General features: G+C 49.3%; 2 protein-coding genes across 6 annotated transcripts in view; one reads left to right on the top strand and one right to left on the bottom strand.

Moving 5' to 3' along the window:
• The window catches only part of CAMKK2 (calcium/calmodulin dependent protein kinase kinase 2), a 56,666-nt gene extending 52,432 nt beyond the window's left edge, over positions 1-4,234 (top strand). For all 4 annotated transcript variants that reach the window (XM_030860282.2, XM_030860281.2, XM_060311068.1 and 1 more), the window contains one exon: positions 1,003-4,234. In XM_030860282.2, coding sequence (XP_030716142.1) covers positions 1,003-1,167 — 165 coding nt within the window. In that variant the 3' untranslated portion in view covers positions 1,168-4,234. The remainder of the gene's footprint in view (positions 1-1,002) is intronic.
• Positions 4,235-6,029: 1,795 nt separating this feature from the next.
• Positions 6,030-22,821, bottom strand: P2RX4 (purinergic receptor P2X 4). Of its 2 annotated transcripts, XM_030860287.2 has the most exons (12): positions 22,578-22,820; positions 18,487-18,634; positions 15,445-15,516; positions 15,256-15,328; positions 14,709-14,805; positions 10,758-10,838; positions 10,512-10,653; positions 10,277-10,413; positions 7,757-7,850; positions 7,573-7,638; positions 7,137-7,232; positions 6,030-6,637 (listed from the first exon to the last, which is right to left on the bottom strand). In XM_030860287.2, the coding sequence occupies exons 1-12, from the start codon at positions 22,709-22,711 to the stop codon at positions 6,611-6,613; spliced, it is 1,167 nt and encodes a 388-aa protein (XP_030716147.1). In that variant the 5' UTR covers positions 22,712-22,820; the 3' UTR covers positions 6,030-6,610. The 2 variants fall into 2 exon arrangements, with proteins under 2 accessions (XP_030716147.1, XP_060139143.1); XM_060283160.2 differs by lacking the exon at positions 10,758-10,838 and having other exon boundaries at positions 22,578-22,821.
• Between the last annotated feature and the right edge of the window lie 260 nt (positions 22,822-23,081).

Genomic DNA, 23,081 nt, shown 5'->3' with positions numbered 1-23,081 from the left:
GCTCAGTCAGTCGTTAGAGGCCTTGGGCCCATGGCCCACTAGCTGTCTGCAGGGAGACCAGCTGGTGTGAGCAGGCAGCTGTAGGGCCTCATTGGTTATCCAGTTACAACTCTCCTCCCAGGAGACTTGACACCCTATTCTTTGGCAGAAACGTAAAAGCCAGTGAGTGTGAGTTTTAAACAAAGAGGAGTTTCTTCCTAGGAATGTACAGACATCACGCGTGCCCTTCCCTCGTGCAAGGGCAGTTGCCCTTTGGGCCTAGGGCTCACAATAGACATTAGTCCTGCATAGCAAGCCCAACGGCTCCCCTTAGGAGGGGCATTGTTTGCTTGATGATGGCAAAGGGTTTGGGCCTCTCCTTAGGGACTTTCCCTCACGTTTCCCATCGCACTGCCCATGTCTGTCACCCCAGGCAGCTCTAGCTGGGGACACCAGGACACTTCTTCCCACCAACTTGGTCTCCTGCTCTGATCACACATTGCCGAGTTGAGGGCCCTTCTCTTCGTCGGAGGTGTCCCCTGGGCCTGTGTGCGGAGGGCAGTTCTGTTGACGACCGTTTCCTGAAGGCTGGCTATGTGCCAGGCCAAGTCAGGCGTGCTGCTCGTTGCCCCCAGGAAACGCACCTGGGGGCTGAAGACGAGCGTCACGGTTCCTGCCCTGCAAGAGCTTAGAGCCTAAAGCCCTTGGTGAACAGGCCCCAGTGTGGAGCCCACACGTGACTTGTGACATGTGCCATGATTTTAGGTGTTAGGTCCCTAGATTAACAGCTATTTTTATAGTTCCTTGCTATTTTTTGCACATGATGCTGGTTTTCCATTTACAGAGGGGATACAAAGTCTCCTTTGAAACTTTCATGTGAGCAAGAAAAACGGGGGGGAGAATCTAAAAGAAGTTAAGTAAATAATGTCCGTCCCAGGTGGTGCGGGGCCGCGGGAAACCTTGGTTCAGGGCCGTGCCAGCATTGCGCTGGGTCTTAACACGGGTTTTCTGTTTGGTGAGCAGGAAGCAAGGCAGCGAAGACAGCCTCCGGGGCCCCGACCCGCCTCCCGTGGGGGAGGAGGAAGCGCTCTTGTGAAAGGCGGCCCAGGGGTGGAGAGTCGGGGGGCCCTGGCCCCCGGCTCCGGCAAGCGGACGCATCCTCCGTGGCCGGACGAGGTGATGGAGTAGCTGCCGGACCTCGACCTCGCATGCACGTCTCACCTCCGCGGGCCGCGCCCTGCGTTTCCATAGCAGCATGTCCTACGGAAACCGAGCACGTGTGTAGAGCCTTGACCATCATCTCTGGTTATTGTTGTTGTTGTTTTTCCCATTTGTTTGTTTGATTTCTTTATTGTTTTAAAGGAGACAAAAAAAAAAAAAAAAAAAGACGACTCCATGACATCGACCTTGGCCGCTGGCTGGCTGAATGGGAGGGTGTGAGGAGTTGCAGACCCAAAGCCACGTACATTTGGGGACACTTGCTTTTTAAAATGTTTTTATGCCAAAAATCCTTCCTTGTGAACTGAGAATCATGTCAGATATTCCAAGTGAATGTGTGTGGAGTTTGAAAATTGGGGAAAACTGGCAGGAAACTCTGGTGGTGTGGTCTGAGACCACACTCGCTGCATTTGAAAGGGAGGGGAAGAGCCGGTGTGATTTTGCACAAAACCCCAAGACCCCAACCGTGGCACCTTCTAGAACTGTGGACTCAAGGAGTCAGGACAGGGCTGGCCCTCAGTAGCTGCAGGGAGCTTCGATGCAACTTATTCTTAAGAAGGACTTAAAAAATTTTTTTATAAGTAGAGCTGTAGTCAGGAAAACGGAAAGGGCTTGACACCTAACAGCTTCACAGGGGGGATTTTCCAGCCTCAGAGGCGCATTCAGTGGTTGTGGTGGAACATCTCCCCTAAAGGACTGAACGAGTGTGTTTCTTTATGACAGCCGCTCAAAGCTGAAACTTTTCTTCAGTAGTTGAGGGAGCTCTGGTAAATCTCTTGTTAAATTACAAAAACTTCAGGGTGAAATCCTACACTTCCATGTACATTACATGGCTTAAGAGTAAACAACAACAAAAAATACTTTCAATTTTCTAACCAGTCTGAACTCTAGAGCAGTTCAGAAATCATTTCGAGCTTCCAGGATCTCTCCCATGGCTTCAGGGATGTGATCGGAGTTAGAGCCAATGAAATCTATGCCTGTATATTAGCAGCTCACCTTGTTTATAACGTGTGTATTCTAGAGGCTGCTAAGGTTCTGTTTTCTTCTTAAATACTAGCTGATTGTTGTAGTCAATGAAACACTTATCCAGTTTCTGGAGGGCCAGTTAAGAAATGCTTTCATTCAGCTGAGACACAAATGATCATCCTTACCGGCAAAGCTCTGTTTGGATCTATACAATAACTTTAGGGCACCCTTTAAGAGAAGATGATTGAAACCTAGAGCAGTCCTCAGGTCCACGGGAACCAGGGCTTGGTACAGGGAGTTTCTTTTTGTAGCCACAAGTCCAGAAAGAAAAAGTTTACCTTTTTGACTTCCAACTAACCTTGGGAAGTTTGGCTGCAGTTCAAGTGGACTTCTTCCAGAGCCACACATAGGTGAGCGTGAAGTTCAAGAGGGAGGAAAATTGGAAGGGCTTCGTCTTCCTTCCTTCTTTGGAAATCCCAGTGCTCTGTGGAATCTGGCTTGGGGGAAACAGTGTCAGTAACTGGGCTCAGAAGGACGTGCTTTCCTTTGGTTTCTGGCTGATCAGTGCTGGTACGAGGACTTTTTGCAGAGAGACAGAGAAGCAGGCCTTGTTCCCCCCATCCAGCGCGTTCACAGAGCCCGGGTGTTCTTGGCGTCCATCAGTCTTCATAAGCTCTTGACTGTAGTTTAGCCAGACTTTTCTTGCTACCTTAAAAGCAGTACCGAGTTAGAGAATGCTGGTTTCCAAGAGCAAAGGACACCCATCTGCTGGAGGGTCCTCTGGCCTGCTTGCTTGCTTTCTGTAATCTGGTACTTCCTCTCACCTCCTGTGCTTGTTTAAATTTACAGGCTCCAGCCTTCCCGGGAGCAAACAGGGTCTGGTTAGTTTGCAGTAAGCACCTTGCAGCGGTTCAGGTCAACCAGTCCTTAGTCTTAGTCCTAGCCTGTCTGTTTGGACTCTGGCCTGGCCGAGTGGCTCACCCAGGGAGGGCGGGCAGCACGCAGAGCCTCTGCAGAACTCCTCCTGTGTTTACACAACTGCATCAGGCGATGCCATTTCTCCCACCACGAAACTCTCCGTCTAAGGGTTCACATGTGGAATGCCAGCGATCAGGCAGCACTGAGCTATGTAGGTGAGTGGGTTGGGGGAGGCCCACGTTCATTACTTTTTTTTTTTTTTTAAACTAAGAAACACCAAAGAAAGCTGTGGAAAGGAACCGCCCCACTGAGAAAAGTATAAGCAGAGAGGGCTGTAACGTAAAGCATTAGAGCTACTTGGAGCGCAAACTCTTGGGGTTTGTCTCCACTCCTAAAGCACAAACGTTGATTTTTTTCAAAAGCCGGCTCTGTCAGGAAAGGGCAGAAGCTTTTCCAGGTAAGCAAAAAGGATGCCTATCCGTCTCTTCCATTACTGGCTCATCTGTGGGACCAGTTTGGTGTAAGCAAGCGGTGGCCTGCACCTGTGGCTTTGGAGCAGCACATGTCCTCTACCCGTCTTCCTTCTGTCCTGTTCCGCTTCTCCATCTATTCCGCAGCCTGGCCGGTGGCTCCCATAAAGCCTTATCTAGCCCCTTGTTGGCACTTGGGGCCTGAGAGGCCATCTCCCCTCTGGTCTGGGCTTTTCCGTGAGTTAGGGCTCCCCTCCTCAAAGCCTTTCAGGACAAGGGGGGGACAGCTGTGCATTTAGACAGGTTCCACCTGTCGCTCTCACCCATCTTCCAAGGGGAGCTTCACGTTGCCAGGGGAAAAGAACCAAGACCTCCACTCACTTCCAAGGTGCTAGGGAAGGTTTCAAGGTCGTTGATTCCCATCTTCTCTCCAGCTTTACGGGCCGAGTTTCGTGGGACTGCTGACTTTTCTATCCTGATTGATTTCATGCCCGATGCTTCTGTTTTATTCCTGATCCTTTCTACTATGCATTTTCCTTTTATCAGGTGTACAAAGTTAAATACTGTGTATTTATCACTAAAAAGTACATGAACTTAAGAGAAAAATAAGCCTTCGGTGTTTTTCCACAAATGTTTAAGCTTCTCTGTAAACTTGAAATAAACAGACAGCAAAATGGTGCAAAGCCTGGGCCTCTTCGGGATGTTTTTGTTGGTCGTTTAATTAAGTCAGTGCTCTCGAGGTCATCTGTCCTTATGTCTGTTTTCTTTCCTTAAGCTGACAGCAAGATCAGATGCCCATCAGGGCTGATGTACTCAGCAAATCCCTAATTTAAGCATGTCCTAGTACCTCGCTACTCAGAGTGTGGTCCCGGGATCAGCAGTGTCAGCATCATCTGGGACTGGGTTAGAAATTCATATTCCCAGGCCCCGTTTAAACAAGATCCCCAGGTGACTCACCTGTATGCTGAAGCTTGCAAAGCACTGCTCTGCCAGGCAGGTCACTGGCAGATAGGTTCTTCTGACAGAGACCAAACAGGCGAGCAGCTACGGTAGCAGTTTGAATCACACACTGAATACGTCCCGTGGGTAGGCATGCAACGTGACACTTCACCCGTGAGGTAGGTATTAACCCCATTTATGGATCATCATCTGTAAACCGAGGCTCAGAAAGTAGGCTGAATTTGTCAGCAGATTCAGTGTTCTGCAGAGCCTTGACGGTTGCCGGTTTTCATGGCCTCTGGAGACTATTTTAGAACGGTCGCTTTCTCCAGACTGCAGGCTGAGGGCTCCCTGTATTCTAAATGTGAACCTAGCCCACAGGATTGCTTTACTAGCTTTGGACTTCAGTTTTCTGTTATCAAGCGACAGTAGATGAAATCTGAAAGATTCCTGTTCCATGACTGCAGAAATACAACATTGAAATACGGGCCCTCCAGAGACAAGAGCAGGTGTTCCTGTTCAAAGACCCCACTGAGAATCTGATGAAAGCGAGCAGAAATGCACACAGGTGCATCACTTTGCGCAGCTTTAGGGGTTTCAGAATCTCCTAGAAGGTCATCCATGGATGCAAGGCTGAAGGAACCCTACTTAAGAGGCAGTGCCAAGGAGTGCCAACAAGTGGGGCTGTAGCAGAAAGCAAGATGATTCTGGTGAGTTAAAGGACAATGCCACCCCCAACCCTCATCCCACCTGGCTGTAGCCTTCCATTTTAGAAAAGGGAGGCTGAAAGAAGTCTTCCTCACTCCAGTAACCATCACTCCTTAGCCTGCAAGATAATAAGCCTTTCCTAAAAATTCCAGCTCCATGTGACTGGTGTGTTCAAGCAGGCATTTTTCAGAAAGGTAGCTTGAACCAGAACTTCTTCAAAGGGGTCTGTAAACTTTTTTCTTTTTTCCCCAGAGCAAGAAAAGCCCAGGTTGGCCATTTATCCTGCAGAAGCAGAGCACTTCTAAAATAAACGTTCCCTCAGCAGTTGGAAATGAATTCCTAACGAGGAGGCGGGGCAGGCTGCTTTCTTTAGGGAGATCCTGAACACCTGATGCGGAATAGAGTCGGTGTGCAGGCAAGCTAGAAATAGCTTCGTTAACATTTCACATCGGTGGCAAGGTAGGTGTAGGGGGTGCTGCTTTTGGTTGGAGGTTTCTGGAAGGCAAATGAGGAGGAGGGAGGATAAGCCACCTTCATGTCACCTAAAACTGTTCCCTGTGGTGCAGACCCACACTTTTATGTAAAATGTAAGCACCGGTAAGACAAACGGTACACCACAGAAAAAGAATCTCGTAAACTCTATAGGAACACAAGCTAACAAAGATCATACTTCTTAGGTTTTAAGAGAAGGTTAAAGTTGAAAAAAAAAAAAAACCTAAGCTCCAGCAATAGACTGTTTCAGGAGCACAGTGAGCTGGGATAACAAATGGATTTACTGGTCCAAGTAAAGGGGAAGGAAGGAAAGTTCTAGCTCACGCTGTGAAACCACACAGAGATTAAGAAAATCATTTGTTTTAATGTTTGGTCCTCAGTCATCTCAATGTAGCTCTTCTCAAAGGAAAAACACTAGCTCCGCCTCATGACCTCGTGGTTGAAGCCTCGGGTGGGGGGAGGGGAACAGCAGCCTGGAAGTGCCGAAGAGCTACAAGCACAGCCAGGTGTCCCGCCTTCCTTATACAGTGCTTGAGTGGAGCTGCCGGGCCTTGGAGGACTGGGCCTGTCTCGAAGGGGGCTGGAGATGGAAGCTTCTGAGGAGACCCGGCCCTGGAGAAGTCCTCGGCCCTGTAGCCACAGCCACTTCACTGCCCTCGGGCCAGAGCTTGCCCCAGTGACCCCAAAGAGAAGGAACGGCAGAGGTGACCCAGCCACAGACAGGAGGTGACCAACGTGCGTAGTGGTTTACTACGCAAACCCTACACACCAGACATGGGAGCAGCTGGGCAACCCTGCAGTACTTGTGGAGACTGACTCAGAATCTGGAACTTCCTCTGGGGTGACATGGCAGGCAGCCTTTTCTCCCTCCTTGCTGTGCTCTGATGAGGGCCAAGGAGAGCCCAGGTGTGGGGTGGGCATCACTGGTCCGTCTCACTGCCAAGACCCTGCAAAGGACAATATGCTTATCGTCAGTTGATATGCTTATGGATACGTGTGCACCGCCCTGTGCTGCCCGCAGGCGAGCCTGGACCCTTTCGGGCAGGTGGGAATCGGGGACTTTCCCTGAGGACGTCTGGACAGCCCTTCACAACTGAGCGTATTCTGGTAGGTCCTAGGGGTCCCCAACCCCTCTTTCTCTTCAAGGCGAATTGAAGTAGAGTGTGGACAGAGGTTTTGGCGTGATATCCATTATCATAACTAACCTGAGACATCACTGATTAAAATGAAGCCTAGATTTTAAAGAGTGAGTCCATTTGAAGAAAAGTATGAAGTAAAGGCTAGTATAGGTGGTCTAGAAATGGAGCAGATGACAAGAGTCGCATGTGACTGCGCGAGTGGACAACACACCTCGATGACCTAGGGGTTCTCACCGCTGGGACAAGAGGCAGGTGAGGTAGGCCGCTTGGGCCTTCCTGCCGGCTGGGAGCTCAGGAGGCGACCTACCCGCTCATAGTCTTCCACATATTTATATTTCTTCTCCCGATAGTAGTATCTTTTCTTCATGCAGTAGAGGACAATGACATCACACAGCACTGTTGCCTGAATGCAGCACAGGGCAAGAAAGAATGAGGCAGGATGCTGTGGCCCTATTATTCTGTGTGCGCCCCTTCCCACAAAGCCTGGGATCTTCCAAGGAAATGAAGGGCTCCTCCATCTCTCCGGGGGGAAAAGGTTAGGGCCCGAGGAGCGCTGTCTTGGAGAAGGGCAGGAGGAAGCAGGTGGGGATGGGGAAGGGAAATAAGCCTGGAGGGTCGAGCCTAGAAACGAGTCTGGGGTCGAGGGGAAGAACCAGGATGCCAGCAGAGGGTCTCAACTTGCAGTGCTGGGGGGGGTCACAGTCCCAGGCGGGTGGCCAGAGAGGTCTAAGTGAGCCACTCACCACCCCTAAGAGCGCCAAGCCAGAGCCAATGTTGATCATGGTGGGGATGATGTTAAATTTCCCAGCCTGCAGATGATGGGAGAAAAAGAAGTTGTGATAGGGGTGGGGAGAGGGCCCCTTGCCCCTGGCCAGCCCAGAAGAGGACCAGTGGGCTCTGAACGAGGGGAGCCGGCGGCCAGGCTACCTTTCCAAACACGATGATGTCGAATCGGATGCCATAGGCTTTGATGAGCGTGCGGCGCTCGGTGCCGGTCAGGTCGTTGTAGTACTTGGCAAACCTGGTAAAGAAGGCCAGGTTAGAGGGAAAAGGCACAGGGAGGCCTGAGACAGCCTCTGGGTCCTGCTGAGGGACGTCAGAGTGAACTCCCAAGGCCCTGGCGGAGTTGGCAATGGCTTAGGGCTCGCTCTGCCTACCGAACGAACCACACTCGAGCACCTCGGGGCTTCTCCAGGCTCATGTGAGCCACGCAGAAGGAAGGCTGGCCTGTTGAGGAGGAGGGCGCTGGGGCCCGCAGGGCAGAGCGTCTGGAATGCTGGCACAAGGGTGCACGGAGAGATCCCTCCTCTGTCATCAGCCTCACTTCCTACGACTTAAAACGGAACTTCCTCCTCTGAAAGTCCTTCCTGTTACAGCTGAGCCCCACCTCTCTCAAGGAGACCCTGGCCACTAACAGAAGGTGGCCAGCCAGCAGTGATGGCCAAGTCTGCTTTGTGGGTGGGGGGACCGAGCATCTCAGCACTGGACATTTTTTGTATTAAAGAACCATTGATCCATCAATTGGATGAGTGGATAAACAAAATGTGTTATACCCACACCATGGAATATTATTTAGCCATAAAGAGAAGTACTGATAAATGCCACAACATGGATGAACCTGGAAAAAAACCATGATGCTAGGTGAAAGAAGCCAGTCGCAGAAGGCCACATATCGTATGAGTCCATTCCTATGAAAGTCAAGAATCGGCAAATTAGGTAGATTAGTGGTTGCCAGGGGTTGACGTAGCTGAAGGGATAGAGGGATACAGCTAAAGGGTCTGGGGTTTCTTTCTGAGGTGATGAAAATGTTCTGAAATTGACTGTGGTAACAGTTGCACAACTCTGTGAATATACTAAAAACAACTGAATTCTACACTTTAAATGGGTGAACTGTGTAGTATGTGAACTATATCTCAATAAAACCATTTATAAAGGACCACCAGGAGGGGGAATTCCCTGGCAGTCCAGTGGTTAGGACTCTGTGCTTCCACTGCAGGGGGCACAGGTTCAACCCCTGGTCGGGGAACTAAGATCCCACATGCAAAAATAGAACACGAAGGGGCATGCTGGGGGGAGAACCACTGAGACTGATACCATTTGCTGCCCGTGTTATACAGGGGATCCACCAGGAGCCTAAGCTGTGGCCTGAGATCTGTCTGGCCCACAACTTCATGCCCTGGTCCAGGCCCGGGGAACTCAGGTGGGGCCTGATGCTGGTGGAGGTCAGGGGGATGGGTGTCCTTGTGAGGGTCCCATCGGCTTCTCTGTTCTGGGGTTCCAACCCAAGATTGAAGTTTTCCACAGTGGTTTCTACAAGAAACTGTGTAACCGTAGAGATAGAGCAATGCAAATCTGACTCCCTTACTAGGGAAAAATGCAAGGATCTGCCCTTCTATCAGTGAGCCAGATGGTTCACGAGGACAGCAGATGCTCTGTGCATTTGATTCCACACATCACCACTAGAGGGAGACAAGAGCAGCAAAAGAGCACCACTGACCCTACTTGGAAATAGGGTCTTTACAGATGTAATTAGTTAAGATGCAGTCATACTGGATTAGGGTGGACCTCAAATCCAATATGACTGGTGCCCGTAAACGAAGAGAGACAAAGGACAAAGAGACACAGGCACAGATGGGAGAAGGCCATGTGACGACAGAGGCAGAGACTGAGTAATGTACCTATGAACCAAGGACCACCAAGGATTGTCAGGAGCCACCAGAAGCTGGAAGAGGCAAGGAAGGAGCCTGACCTGCTGACACACTGATTCTGGGCTTCCAGCCTCCAGAACTGTGAGAGAACAGATTCCTGCTGTTTCAAGCCACCCAGTTTGTGGTCATTTGTTACGGCAGCCCCAGGAAACCAATACACAGCACTTCTAGCGGGGAAATACCAGCAGAGGCCTTTCCTGAGGCTAAAACTTGTATCCCCTGCACCTTGGGAGATTCTGGGGGCCAGATCAACCGAGAAACCAATTCATGGATCAGGCCCCAGAGGCCTTTGGACTGGAGGACCACAGGCTCATCCACTCCTCAAAATTAGTGAGCAGAGGGACTTCCCTGGCGGTCCAGTGGTAAGGACTCCATGCTTCCGCTGCAGGAGGCCTGGGTTCAATCCCTGGTCGGGGAATTAAGATCCCACAAGTGCACAGCCAAAAAAAAAAAAATGAAAAAGACCCCAGCAGGGTCCTGGCTGAGGCTGGCCGGCCCAGGAAAGCTAAAGCAGACAGTCGTTCTTGAGGCAAGAAAAGGCGAGGAGGGCGCTCACAGGTCGGGATGCCACAGGGGCAAGGCCCTGCTTGGACCACTCTCCCTGGCACACGCCTCCCCACCTGCCCTTGGGGTGCCGCCTGAGTGCTGGTCTTGGGTGGGCGTGGAGGCCCCCACTGGGGAGTGATGCAACTACCATCACCCCCAGCACATGAGGAATGGGGCCCAAGCTCACACCCACCTGAAATTGTAGCCTGGGGACACGTTGTGGTCCACGTCCCGGGTGTCCAGGCGGCGGAAGGAATACCTGGGCAAGCAGAGGGAGGCGGCTCTGTCCAGGTTGCAGTCCCATTTGATCTGGATGCCCATGATGCCTCCCTGTGGGTTGCGAACAGACAGAGCGAGCTTTCCTCAGAGCCCATTCTAGAAGGAGATGTGTCAAAGACTGTGTTAGAAAAGCCAGGACCTACACCTACCTCGACAGCCATGTCCTGGAAGTTGTGCCCTGCGTTCTCCACTATTTTGCCAAGTCGGAATATGGGGCAGAAGGGATCTGTTTTAGCGTCATAAATGCACGTCTTGAGGTAGGTAGTGGTGATGTTGGGAAGGATATTCCTCCTAAAGTTGGGAGGAAGCAGAAAATAGGAGCAAGGACAACCTCAAAAAAGAGCCACAAGTTTCCCCAAGACACTGGCGAATTCACACAGCTGGCCGCCACTTACTTGCTGAAATTAAATTTGGGATACCAGATGTTGTTCTTAATCAAAAGAGTGAAGTTTTCTGCAGCCTTTAAAAAAGCAGGCCTGAAAAAAATTACAACGTATTGTTAACAAAAGTACAAACATATGTACACTCCTAATACACCTAGGTAATATTTTTTTTTTTGCGGTACACGGGCCTCTCACTGTCGTGGCCTCTCCCGTTGCGGAGCACAGGCTCCGGACGCGCAGGCTCAGCGGCCATGGCTCACGGGCCCAGCCGCTCCGCGGCATGTGGGATCTTCCCGGACCGGGGCACGAACCCGTGTCCCCTGCATTGGCAGGCGGACTCTCAACCACTGCGCCACCAGGGAAGCCCCCTAGGTAATATTTTTAAGTCGCATACCCATGTGTCTTACGATGTCACTTTGCCAAGAAGAAAGTAAAACATATCTCGTCTTTTCTACTTTCCTCTGCATAAACACCAGGTCAAGAGAGGAGACTGCAAACCAAGGCTTCTGATTTCTTCCAGTCATGGAAGGGCAGGGCCTCTTCCTCAAGGCAGTGGGAATTTAAGAACCTGAGGAATAGCTAACGAAGGGCGGGAGGGGTGGTGCCTCGTGGCCTCACTAGAAATCACTCATCCGGCAGGTGCTGGGTTTCAGGGCTTACCTCCCTCAGGTATTCTTGGGAATGCTCAACAGATCTGGTTTAAGAAGCAAAAGCAAAGGTGAATTCACCTACAGGCTTGACACAAAAAGTGCATGTCTGCTGTTGCACCACACCTTGGAAGTGCCACGTCAGCTGCTGCTGACTGTAGGAGTTGAATTTCCCAAGGGGACCCCACTGCTTTGGAGGGTTTCTTCAGGAGGATCTGGCACTGTAGACTGACTCCTCAGTGGTGGGGGGGGCCCTGACCCAGGTGGAAGCTTTTTGTTTGTTTGTTTGGCTGCACCACATGGCAGGCAGGATCTTAGTTCCCCCACCAGGGATCAAACCCGTGCCCCCTGCAGTGGAAGCGTGGAGTCTTGACCACTGGACCTCCAGGGAAGCCCCCCAGGTGGAATCTTTGAAGCTATAAAAAGCCTCAGCAGTCTTCCCCACCCTGAGAAAGGAGCAGGGCCAGTGATGAGGCCACACAACGTGGGGAGCTGAGCCTGCCGCTACCGCTGATAAAGACCTTGACCGAGGCACTTCTTTTGGGGCTTTGAATTCCCTCGTCCCTGTATCAAGGGGATGGACTGTATCAACGTTTCTCAAACTTCTGTCACTCCCTATACCGCTGTGTGCCTCATGTGCAATACTTGTCTTTAAGATTAACCCTCCTTTAAAAAAAAATTGAGGTGAAATTCAGAGAACATAAAATTAACCATTTTAAAGTATACAATTCAGGGCTTCCCTGGTGGCGCAGTGGTTGGGGGTCCGCCTGCTGACGCAGGGGATGCCGGTTCGTGTCCCGGTCCGGGAGGGTCCCGCGTGCCGCGGAGCGGCTGGGCCCGTGAGCCATGGCCGCTGGGCCTGCGAGTCCGGAGCCTGTGCTCTGCGGCGGGAGAGGCCACAACAGTGAGAGGCCCGCGTACTGCAAAAAAAAAAAAGAAAAAAGAAAAAAAAGATTCATAAAGTATACAATTCAGTGGCATGAAGCACATTCCAGTGTTATACAACCATCACCTCTGTCTAGTTCAAGAACATCTTTATCACCCCGAAAGGAAACTGCTTGTTCGTCAAGCAGCTACTAGCCATTCTCCCCTCCCCTCAGCCTTCGGGAACCACCAACCTACTTTCTTTCTCTATGGATTTGTCTATTCTGGACATTTCATATGAATGGGATCAGACAGTATGTGACTTTTTTGTGTCTGGCTTCTTGCACTTAGCATGTTTTCGAGGTTCATCCCTGTGGTAGCCTGTGTCAGAGCTTTTTATTCATTCCTTTTTATGGCTCAATAACATTCCATTGTATGTGTTCACCACAATCTGTTGATGGACATTTGGGTTGTTTCCACCTTTAGGATCAACTCACTTTTTTTTTTTTTTTTTTTTTTAACTGACATTCATTTTGAAGTAAAACTTTCCATCATGACCATAAAAAATATCGTTTGCCACAAGTTAGAGGTCATCGTTCAAATAAATATAACTAAGAACAATGTCATTACGAGCTGACATATTTTTGTCAGCCCAAGGTGTTGAGCCTGGGGCTTGTTCTCTGTGAGAAATGGAAATCAGCGAGGGACAGAGAGGTATTGAACACACTCCAGACCAGAATCTCCTCCTTGATATCAGCTAGGGGCTGAATAAGAGTGGAGTTGGGAAGACCTTTCTCTCCATGTGACTCAGTGCTGAAATTTTTTGTATCAGTGTACACTTAAAAATCATCCTACACTGGATTAGATCTATAACAGCGCTGATATAGGCATACATATAGCTGATTCACTTCATTGTACAGGAGAAACTAACACAACATTGTAAAGCAATTACACTCCATTAAAAAAAAAATACATAACAGCACTGTCCGGTGAAAATATACTGTGAGGCACAAACCACACTGTAATTTAAAATTTCCTAGTAGCTACATTAAAAAGTAAAAAGAGGGAATTCCCTGGCGGTCCTGTGGTTAGGACTCTGCACTTCCACTGCAGGGGGCGCTGGTTCCATCCCTGGTCAGGGAACTAAGATCCCACATGCTTCGCGGCCAAAAATAAAGTAAAAAGAAACAAGTGAAATGAGCTTTTCTGTAATAAGCCAATATATCTATAATGTTACTCCAACATGTAAACAACATAGAATGTTATTAATGAGATACTACATTTTTTTTTTTTTTTAACAATAAGCCTTCAGAACCTGGAGTGTATTTTGCGCTGAGAGCTCATTTTGGACCCAGCTGCATTTCAAGTGCTCAGTAGCCACACATGGCCACCGGCTCCATAAAGTCCCTTCCAGCTCCAGAATGCTAGGATTCCTCGTCTTCTAGTATTTCCCTCCCTTGCCGGAGCTGTTGCCCTCAGCAATCCGCAGTCCTCACCATTCTCTTGTGTTGCGACACACCCAGGGTGAGGATCACATGGTTACCTGCTCCCCTAGGCTTATCTAGGCCTCAGTCTGAACGCTGAGAAAGGCCCCAGGTTGCCAGCAGTTCCGAGAGCTTACTTCTGACTCCACCCACTCACAGCACAGCTGATCGCAGTTCGAAAGAATGTTATTCTAGGCAAACTTGAACCTGCTCTAGTTTATAAAACACACTTTAACGGACATTAATAATTTTCCTGCCCAGCATCTGTACCTTTTTTCTGGTAACAGAACCCCACACTTCCTTTAAAAGCCACGCCTCCCCCACTCTCAACCTGTGTCATTCGGGTGGGTTTGACTCCCCGCTGAGCTAGGAAGGCACATGACCCAGGCCTGAGCCAGAAGCAAAGTCCATCCCCCAGCCACAGTGATGGGTTGGATGGGTTGACAGATGTGGCTGAAGCTGTGAAGATGGACAGGTCTAGAATCTTTACGGACAGCTGGGCAGGGGGACCAGGGACTATGCCATGGGTCCTGCAAACGAAGCCACCACGGAGGGAAGCAGAGCCAAGAGGTGGCGACTCGGATGCTGTCCTTCGAGCCCCAGGTCTAGCCATGCTGGGATCTCTGTGGTTAGTTGAACAACAAACCGCCCCCACTGTGCATGTGTGTGTGTGTGTGTGTGTGTGTGTGTACACACCCGTTTAAGGCCCTGAGAACTGTTTCCTGTCAGTTACTTGCAACTGACAGAGGCCTAACTAGCAATAAGTCATCTGCACTCTTATCCTGAGTGAAAAACACCGTGGCCCACTAGCTACTGAGGGCTGCTGCCTTGTGGTTGAGAACCACCAGCCCAGGGAAGCCTCACGCTACAGGCTGACACCAAGAGCACAAAGCCACAACTCCCCTGCCACCTCTCTCAGGCCCGAGACCCAGCATTTAGGACACTTCTGTCCCTTTGGCAGGACTCACGTTGGCACTTGTGCGTTATCCTCCACCGGGCACCAGGCTGCCACCTCGCATGTGTTCACGGTCTCATTGAACGGCACGCACCTTCCTGTCGCAACTCCTACAGGGGCGAGGGGCACCCAGGTCTATGGGGGTCTCCTACTTTCTACTTTGTGAGGCAGAGTAGAAACTCCACCATGTATCCTATGCAGTCAATCTTGAGCTAGTCTAATTCTGGGATTTAGACAGCATCCAGAAATTCAAATTGGAGGAAAAGAGTTGTCTAAGTCCTAGCCACATCACTGCTTTGCCAACTGCAGGGCTGGGGTGGTGCAGAGCCACAGGACAGGGCAAGATCTGGGATGGCTTCTGGGGTGCAGATGACAGAGATAAATGTCGAGGGGGCCCCAGGACCCCAGTCTGGACACCAGGCTCTCCCAGGCTCATGTGGGGGATTTCTCCATCCTGGAGATTTCCCTCTGAGAGGGGGCCCACGGGGGAGGCAGTTTGGTCGGGGGCTACCCTCCCCAGGCTAAGCATCTACTGTGGAGTCACAGCCACAGGTTTGTACCATTGCTGTGGGTGCTTGCAGAGCCAGCAGTACAGTTGGCATCGGATTCACACACGGTGGTCTCATCTGGAATCTGGAAAAAGAAGAACCAGTGAAAACAGGTTGCACATGGCCTGGTCCCACCCACAGTGGGACAGGCACAGAGAGGTGGGTATGAGACCCGAGGCTCTTCCCCAAGAAGCTGCCTACCTCAGGACAGAGGCCCTGGGTCTGGTTCATGGTGACGATCATGTTGGTCATGATGAAGAGGGAGTTTTCCTCCTGTAAAGCAGGCAGAGGGGAGAGAGTGCTGCATACTACCTGCAGAGGAGCCAGGCAGAGCCACAGGGAAGACCCTTTACTAGGACAGTGCCTTCACTTCCCCCCCGTGCCATGCAGAAAACAGTTAAAAACACTGATCTTAGGGTCTCCCATTCTCACCGATGAGAGTTATAACCTAACTGAAAACAGGGGCTCCAATACTTGCACACATGTTCACAGCAGCACCATTCACAATAGCCTAAAGGAGGAAACAACTCAGTGTCTATCAACGGATGGATGGATAAACAAATTGTGGTCCATACCCGTAAGGGAATATGACTCAGCCATAAAAAGGAATGAAGCACAGACCTGGCTACAATGTAGATGAACCTCAAAAACATGATGCTGAGTCCAAGAAGCCAGACACAAAAGGCCACGTAGCGTATGATCCCATTGATGTGAAATGTACAGGATAGGCAAATCCAGGAACAGAAAGTAGATTAGTGGTTGTGAGGGGGTGAGGGAGAAGGTGGACAAGGGGATGATAGCTTAATGAGTGGGGGCTTTCCTTTTAGACTGACGAAAATGTTCTGGAACTAGACTGACGTGATGGTACACAACATCGTGAATGTGCTAAATGCCACTGGAGTTTTGATTCTGAACTGGTTAATACTGTGATACATGAATTTCACCTCAGGTTAAAAAAACATGTCTATACCCTGAAATGGTTCCTTAATAAAGCTTGACTTGAGGGAAAAGAGTCAATAAGTGCTCAGTATATCCTCTGCCAACCGGATTACCTCACAGGCGCAGAAACACAAGACCTCAAAGGTCTCAAGTTAGGCTGGTTCTCTTTCCTAACAGGAACTAAAATAAATACATAAAACATTCTATACAGAAGGCCCAATCAGGGCTCGCCATTGACACTTCTCCTTTTTTTTCTTTATTTTATTTTTGTTTGTGTTGGGTCTTCGTTGCTGCGCGTGGGCTTTCTCTAGTTGCGGCGAGCAGGGGCTACTCTTGGCTACGGTGCACGGGCTTCTCACTGCAGTGGCTTCTCTTGTTGTGGAGCATGGGCTCTAGGCGCGCGGGCTTCAGTAGTTGTGGCTCGCAGGCTCTAGAGCGCAGGCTCAGTAGTTGTGGCGCACGGGCTTAGTTGCTCTGCGGCATGTGGGATCTTCCCGGACCAGGGCTTGAACCCTGGTGCATTGGCAGACGGATTCTTAACCACTGCACTACCAGGGAAGCCTGACACTTCTCCTTTTGAGAAGGTTCTGTGTTCTCCTCCTAAGTGTGCAGGTGCCAAATGGTTGATTTAAAGTTTCTGGAGAGCAATTCACTTGGGGATAAGACTGAAGAATTGCTAACAGTGACCTCCCAGTACAAGGAAAAAAAGACAAAGACCCTGCAAATTCTAGTTGGACCTCCTCCTTATTGGGCGCTGGTGCTCTAAAATGAAATGCTCTGAACATTTCATACTCCTGAGAAGAGCAGTCAGTGCTGGGAGCCATCAGGGAAACTCAGGGACCAAAGGGTCTGTAGACATCTCCACTCCCAGGTCTGATAAGGTGGTAGACGCTCTGGGAATAGCTGGCATCTTTCAAAGACAGACCTGGAACAAAGCATGTTGGGAAATGAGGAAATGGCCACAGGAGGGGGCGTGAGAATGTGGCAGGAGGCCCGGGTCAGGCGCCCCAGCAGGCTCCCGTGTTCCATATGTAGACACACTGCTTGCTTGGTGTTTACAGAAGGCTGTTCCTGCGTCTCTCCGGAGTTAGACCTGAACAAGTCAGTGTGGTTTACTTTTTGTTTCCTATTTCTTATCTATTTTAAGTTTAGGGAAATTTCAGTCTGGAGATGAGCTGAGTAGATGCGGTGCAAATACATGTTTGTGTTCCATCTTTGGAGGAGGAGGATATCGTGAAAGCTCATGAAGAGAGCCGTGTGGGACTCACACGGCCCCCGGCTCCGATCCGAGATGGAAGGCAGAGCTGCTGTATGCTCCTTTCCACTGAGGGGCAGAAGCAGGGGGCCGTACCCTTCTGTGGGTCCAGTAAACAGATGGAGTGTGATATTCCGAGCCTGCCAGGACGAGGCCGTGGCTTCGTAGGAAGCAGAAGTCTCTCTGTAGAGACACGTGCATGCCAACAGCACCAGCTTCCTCCAGCAAACTATGAGTCCCCTGTTCCATTTGACCTTTATGGCTTATTAGCTCTGATTTCTCTCTGGGCACCCCACGAGAGCCTTCTCTTGAGAAGGCAGAGGGAAAATGAACACACTTGAAGAGAGAGTTTCTGAAGTCCTTGCTCTGAGCCAAGAGCTGGCAGCTTATCTGCATGTGGCCACCCCAGTCACCCTAGCACGTGGGCCATCTGGAGGGATATGTGGGGTTTGACTGTGGATCAGAGCCATTATCATGGTTAAAGAGAGTCAATATTTAACTTGGAGCTTTGTGGATTAACAGACGGGAGACTAGGATGCTGCATCAAACAGTTTCTTCCCTCCCCTGTGTTCCTGATGGAATCCTATATGGGTATGGCTGTTTCCTTCTTCTTTGGCTTTGGGTCTCTACGGGCTGTTAAAGTTTGTACGCTGTCTGAAAAGATTTACCTTGTGGGTTTACAACAGTAAAGCAAACCACAAAATGTGGAAAGGTGATAGTTCCACCTGCATTTTTCCCAGGATTTAAAACATGTGCTTTTCTACTTTTCAAGTCCGGTGACAGACTCAGATGTCCATATGGAAAGCTTCCTCTGTTTAAGCCAGCCATGTTTTAGGGCTGAAGAAACGTAGCTGATTGAATATTACCTGTTAGACCCTAAGCCAAAAAGAGGTCTGTCTGCACTGCTCTCTTGGACTAAAACCATCAGTCTGGGCATTGGTGATGTTAGAACTCTGGGCATGCCAATCACTAATCAAGAGTGCAAAGGTGAAGGGAAAGCAGCTAACTAGAGGCTTGAGCTTTAGACAGAGACACAGTGGGAGGCTTACCTGAGCTGGAATCACATAATCGGCCACATCCCAGATCCGGAATCCAAGTTTAGAAGTATTGGTCGTGGTTACACCCTTGGCTTTGGCAGTAACAGAGCTGACCACAGAGTCCATTTCCTGGTAGCCCTTTTCCCACACAAACACCCAGCTACAAAATAAAACGGGTCTCTTAAATTGCCATTAGGATTGCATGAATTTGAGTTAATGCTAGGGAGCCTCTGGTAGCCAGAGGCTGAAAGTATGATGTTTACTAGTTGTGACTTTGCAAAAGCTGCTTAACTTTGTAACTTAGTGCAGTGATCAGCACAAAGAAAATGCTCAGTGAATGCTGTCTTTATTACTAGGTATTTGAACACTTTCAATGCACTATGACCCGCAGAATTACCATGAGATAATAGAAATTATGATAATGATAGTTACCATTTGAATGTCTTTAGGTGCCAGGTACTGATCTAAGCTCTTTATGTGTATTAACTAATTTAATACTGACCACTTTATAAGGCAGGTGTCATTATTCTTCTCCATTTTACAGAGGAGAAAACTGTAATTCAGAGAGGTTAAGTCACTTGCCCAAGGTCACACAGGTAGTGAATGGCAGAGTCAGCATTTGAACTCAAGCTTTTTGCTTTCGAAGTCTCCTTTCTTGCCCTCTATGCTATATATGCCCTCTAGAAAGGAGAATCATATCTTTTAAGTAAATGTATAATAGTTTCTTACTTTTTCTCTAAGAATTCAGGTCACATGTATGTTTCTCTCCTCTGAAGTGGAGACTTCACTACCAGCCTGAATAATTAAAAATCTGAAGGCATTGGTGCATAGTGGTTAGGACACTGGAACAGACTGAAGCCAGCCTATCTCAGTTCATCACTCACTAGGCATAAATTTGGCCAAGCTGCTTAACCTCTCTGTGCCTGTTTTTCCCATCTATACAACGGGAATGATAACAAGACTTCACAGGATTGTTGTGAGGTTACGTGAGTTAATGCATGTCAAATGCTTGGAACAATGTTTGTGAGCCATTATCAGCAGACTGAAATTGGCCACAATGGGAACATTTACACCGTGGAAATTGGCCAGTACTACAAATCAGAACTCCTCCCCATCAGAGCTGTTGTTAAACGTCAATAGTGACTACTATTGTTGTAATTTCTAGAGTCAAGAAATACTACTAGCATCCCTCTCCCCTCCTTATAAGCTCTAGGTGCTGAGACTTCAGAAATTTGCTTATTTGGTTACTTATTGTCTGAGTAGTCTCCAAGTTCACTACCCATCTTAGAGATGGGCTTTTTCCCTAAGAAGTCCTCTTCTTCAGGGTTTCTAGGAATTCAGCTGCAGTATAAGCTTCCATTTAATTCTAGTCAGACACAGAGAAGCTTAGAGCAGGGTCACTATTACTTTACCACCAAGTATAGTCATCCCTTGGTATCCATAGGGGATTGGTTCCAGGACCCCTGGGGATACCAAAAACCACGGATGCACAAGACCCTTATATAAAATGGCATGGTATTTGCATGTAACCTATGCACATCCTCCCCTATACTTTAAATCATCTCTAGGTTACCTATAATATCTAATACAAAGTAAATGCCATGTAAATAGTTGTAAATACGATGTAAATGCTATGTAAAAATAGTTGCTGGCAAGTGACAAATTCAAGTTTTGCTTTCTGGAACTTTCTGGAATTTTTTTTTTAATATCTTTTATCTATGGTTGGTTGAATCTGTGGCTGCAGAACCTGAGGATACAGAGGGCTGACTGGATAGTGAGTTGCTAAGTCAGAGACACATGGTTTCATCTCAATCACTATGTAAATAACTATTACCTCATCCTGTGACTGATAATACAATTAGATAACTGAGAAGTGTTCAGTCTCTCTTTTTTTTTTTTTTTTTTTTTTTTGGCCATGCAGCACACAGGATCTTAGTTGCCCGACCAGGGATTGAACCCATGCCCCCTGCATTGGAAGTGCAGAGTCTTAACCACTGGACCACCAGGAAAGTCCTGTTCAGTCTCTTTTTGAGGAAGGATTACCTTTGATCAGTACTGGAAAAGAGACCACAATTTCACCAAGATGAATTGAATCAGAAAGTTAAGAGATGAGGTTTTTTAAAATTTTTCTTAAAAGCCCTAAATTCAGATCCTGAGTCAGATCTGATCACAGCAAGATGTATAAAAGCAAAGCATTTACTGCTTAAAAAATCCTCATGATCAAGGCAGACAACACTCCATAGGAATCCTATAAAGCTGCACTGCCCAACAGAAATACAACGCGAATCGTGTAATTTCAACATTTCTCGTAGCCATGTTAAAAATTAAAAAGTAACAGGTAAAATTAATTTCAATGATATGTTTTATGTAACTCAACATATCCAATATATGTTAATGCTTTCAATATAAGATGTATTAATATGATATTTAATTGTTTTTTGTACTATGTCCTCGAAATCTGGCGTGCATTGTACAGTGATTGCACATCTCAATTTGGAGTAGGGGTGTTTCAAATGCTCAACAGTTTCATGTGACTCCTGGCTACCATACTGCAGATATACTGTATGCAGTCTAGAACTTTACAGATACCCTAGATACCTAGAAGTAGATGTAAACTGATTCTCCTACGAGCAGCAAAAGCCAAAAGGAAAAAGCTGCCTGACAGCTCCTGATTCCAAATGCTTCAGGTCCAACCCAGCAATATGAGTTTAGTTAACCAGCTTGTAGTGGGTCTCGAAGTTTAAGGGTGCATCACAATCACTGGGGGGCAAGGAGTTGGTTGTGATGGTACTTAATGTGACTTAGAGTCCAAACCTGGGGGTAGGCCAGGTGGTTCTGATGCAGAGTTCATACCTGGAAAGCCCTTTTACTGACTACTGTCAGTACCTACTGCTGCTGCGCTGATAGATGGTAGAAGCCAAACCTGCCAGATCATGGGGATTCCCTTAGGCAGTGTTAACAGATTCCAAGTCCCACCCCAGGGTGGGGGGGGGGAGGGGGGGATGGTGTCCTGTTACCTTTAAACAATTCCTCAGATGAGTCCTTCATGTTCAGGTAGGTTTGGGAAACACTAGGACACTGGTTCCCAAAATTTGCTGCACATTAGAATCACCTGGGGAGTTGGTCATACTCTACAGCACTTGAATCAGAAAGTCTGGGTCTGAGAGTCAGCAGTCAGTATTTTTTAAAGATTCTCAAATAGCTCTATGTGCAGTTTGGGGAACACTGTATTAGGCCTTTTAAGAAAAACAAAAACAAACAAACAACCCCCCCCCCACGATGCAGCAGGTAACATCTGTCAGCTCAGCAGCTGTAGACACCATAACACCCCAGGTGAACCTTGAAAGCGGGCCCAGTTGGTAAATCAATTTCCACCTCCTCTCGAGTTTTATTACATTGTAAGGGTGCATCAATTAAAATTAAGCACTAGGTGAGGACTTATGGTGGAGGGACACATAAGCAAAGAGGGCAGCATGCGGAACGATAAGTCTAAAGCAGGTGCCTATACCAAAAACTCCAACAATCCCATAAAAGGAAGGAACTGAACTTAAGTGATTTTTGAAAGTGTGACCTCTCTATTATCTTGGGTTACCATATGATGCTCAAAGGAAAGGACAGGAAGCCACAGACCCAAAAGGAACCAAGTGGAAATCCCAAACCTTGGTTTCTGTCAGCAGATCATCAGAATGGGAAGTGAAGAGCAAAGAGTGAGTCATTTAGGGCAAAGCCCTCCCACCCCCAGCCAAAGGACATCATGGAGCAAGTCAGAAGGGACAGGAAGCATGAATGGCGAGGATGAAGATCTAGCTAGGCTTTGCCTTCAAGACACAACATCAAAGCAGCCTCTGGACCCAGAGCTGGCACAGAGCCCGTCCCTCTGGTGGCTAGGGTCGGGGGTGGAGGGTTGGGGGAGTAGGGATGTATCCCTGGCTTCGGGCCGCTGTCCCCTGGACCCCACCTGGAGGGCGCTCGCGGGGCTCGGCCGAGGACCTAGGCCAGAATGAGCAGGTGCGTGGCCGGGACCCAGAAGGGGGAGTTCCCGGCCGTCGGATCACACCCTGTCCCCGGGACCCCTCAGGGTCTTCGCCCGCGGCCGCGCTCACCCGATGACGTAGGCCAGGATGAGCAGCTGCACCGCCCTGTTCATGAGCCCCACTTTACGGCTGCGGATGAGCACGATGCGCGGCGTGTCGTACTCGAACAGGAAGGCCGCCAGCACCGCGCAGCAGCCCGCCATGGCTAGCGCTCCGCCGCCGCCGCGCCGCCCGGTTCCGCGCTCTGGACCCGGTAGCCTGACCCGCCGCCGCTTCCCCGCACTGGAGCCCCGCCCGGCGTGGCCGTTCGTGGGGGAGGGCCCGGAAGGAGGCGGTGCTGACCCTCGGGGGACTGGGCCGGGCGAAAGGCGTGACCTCCCCCTCGGGTACGAGTGCCGCGCCGCCTCAGGAGGGCTGGGGGAGAGCGACCCCCTCGGAGGGAATGGGGCCTGGGGGAGGGGGTGACCTCATTGGGAACGAATGACCCCCTCTGGAGAGGGACGGGGGAATAATGACCCTCCCCCCCAGAGGGACTGGTGGAACGAGCGACTCCCCCCTCAAGGGGGGTGGGCT

This window comes from Globicephala melas, chromosome 13 (assembly GCF_963455315.2).
Source record: "Globicephala melas chromosome 13, mGloMel1.2, whole genome shotgun sequence".
Taxonomy (NCBI): Eukaryota; Metazoa; Chordata; class Mammalia; order Artiodactyla; family Delphinidae; genus Globicephala; species Globicephala melas.
Note: the sequence above shows the minus strand (reverse complement) of the source record. Positions and strands in the feature narration are given on the sequence as shown.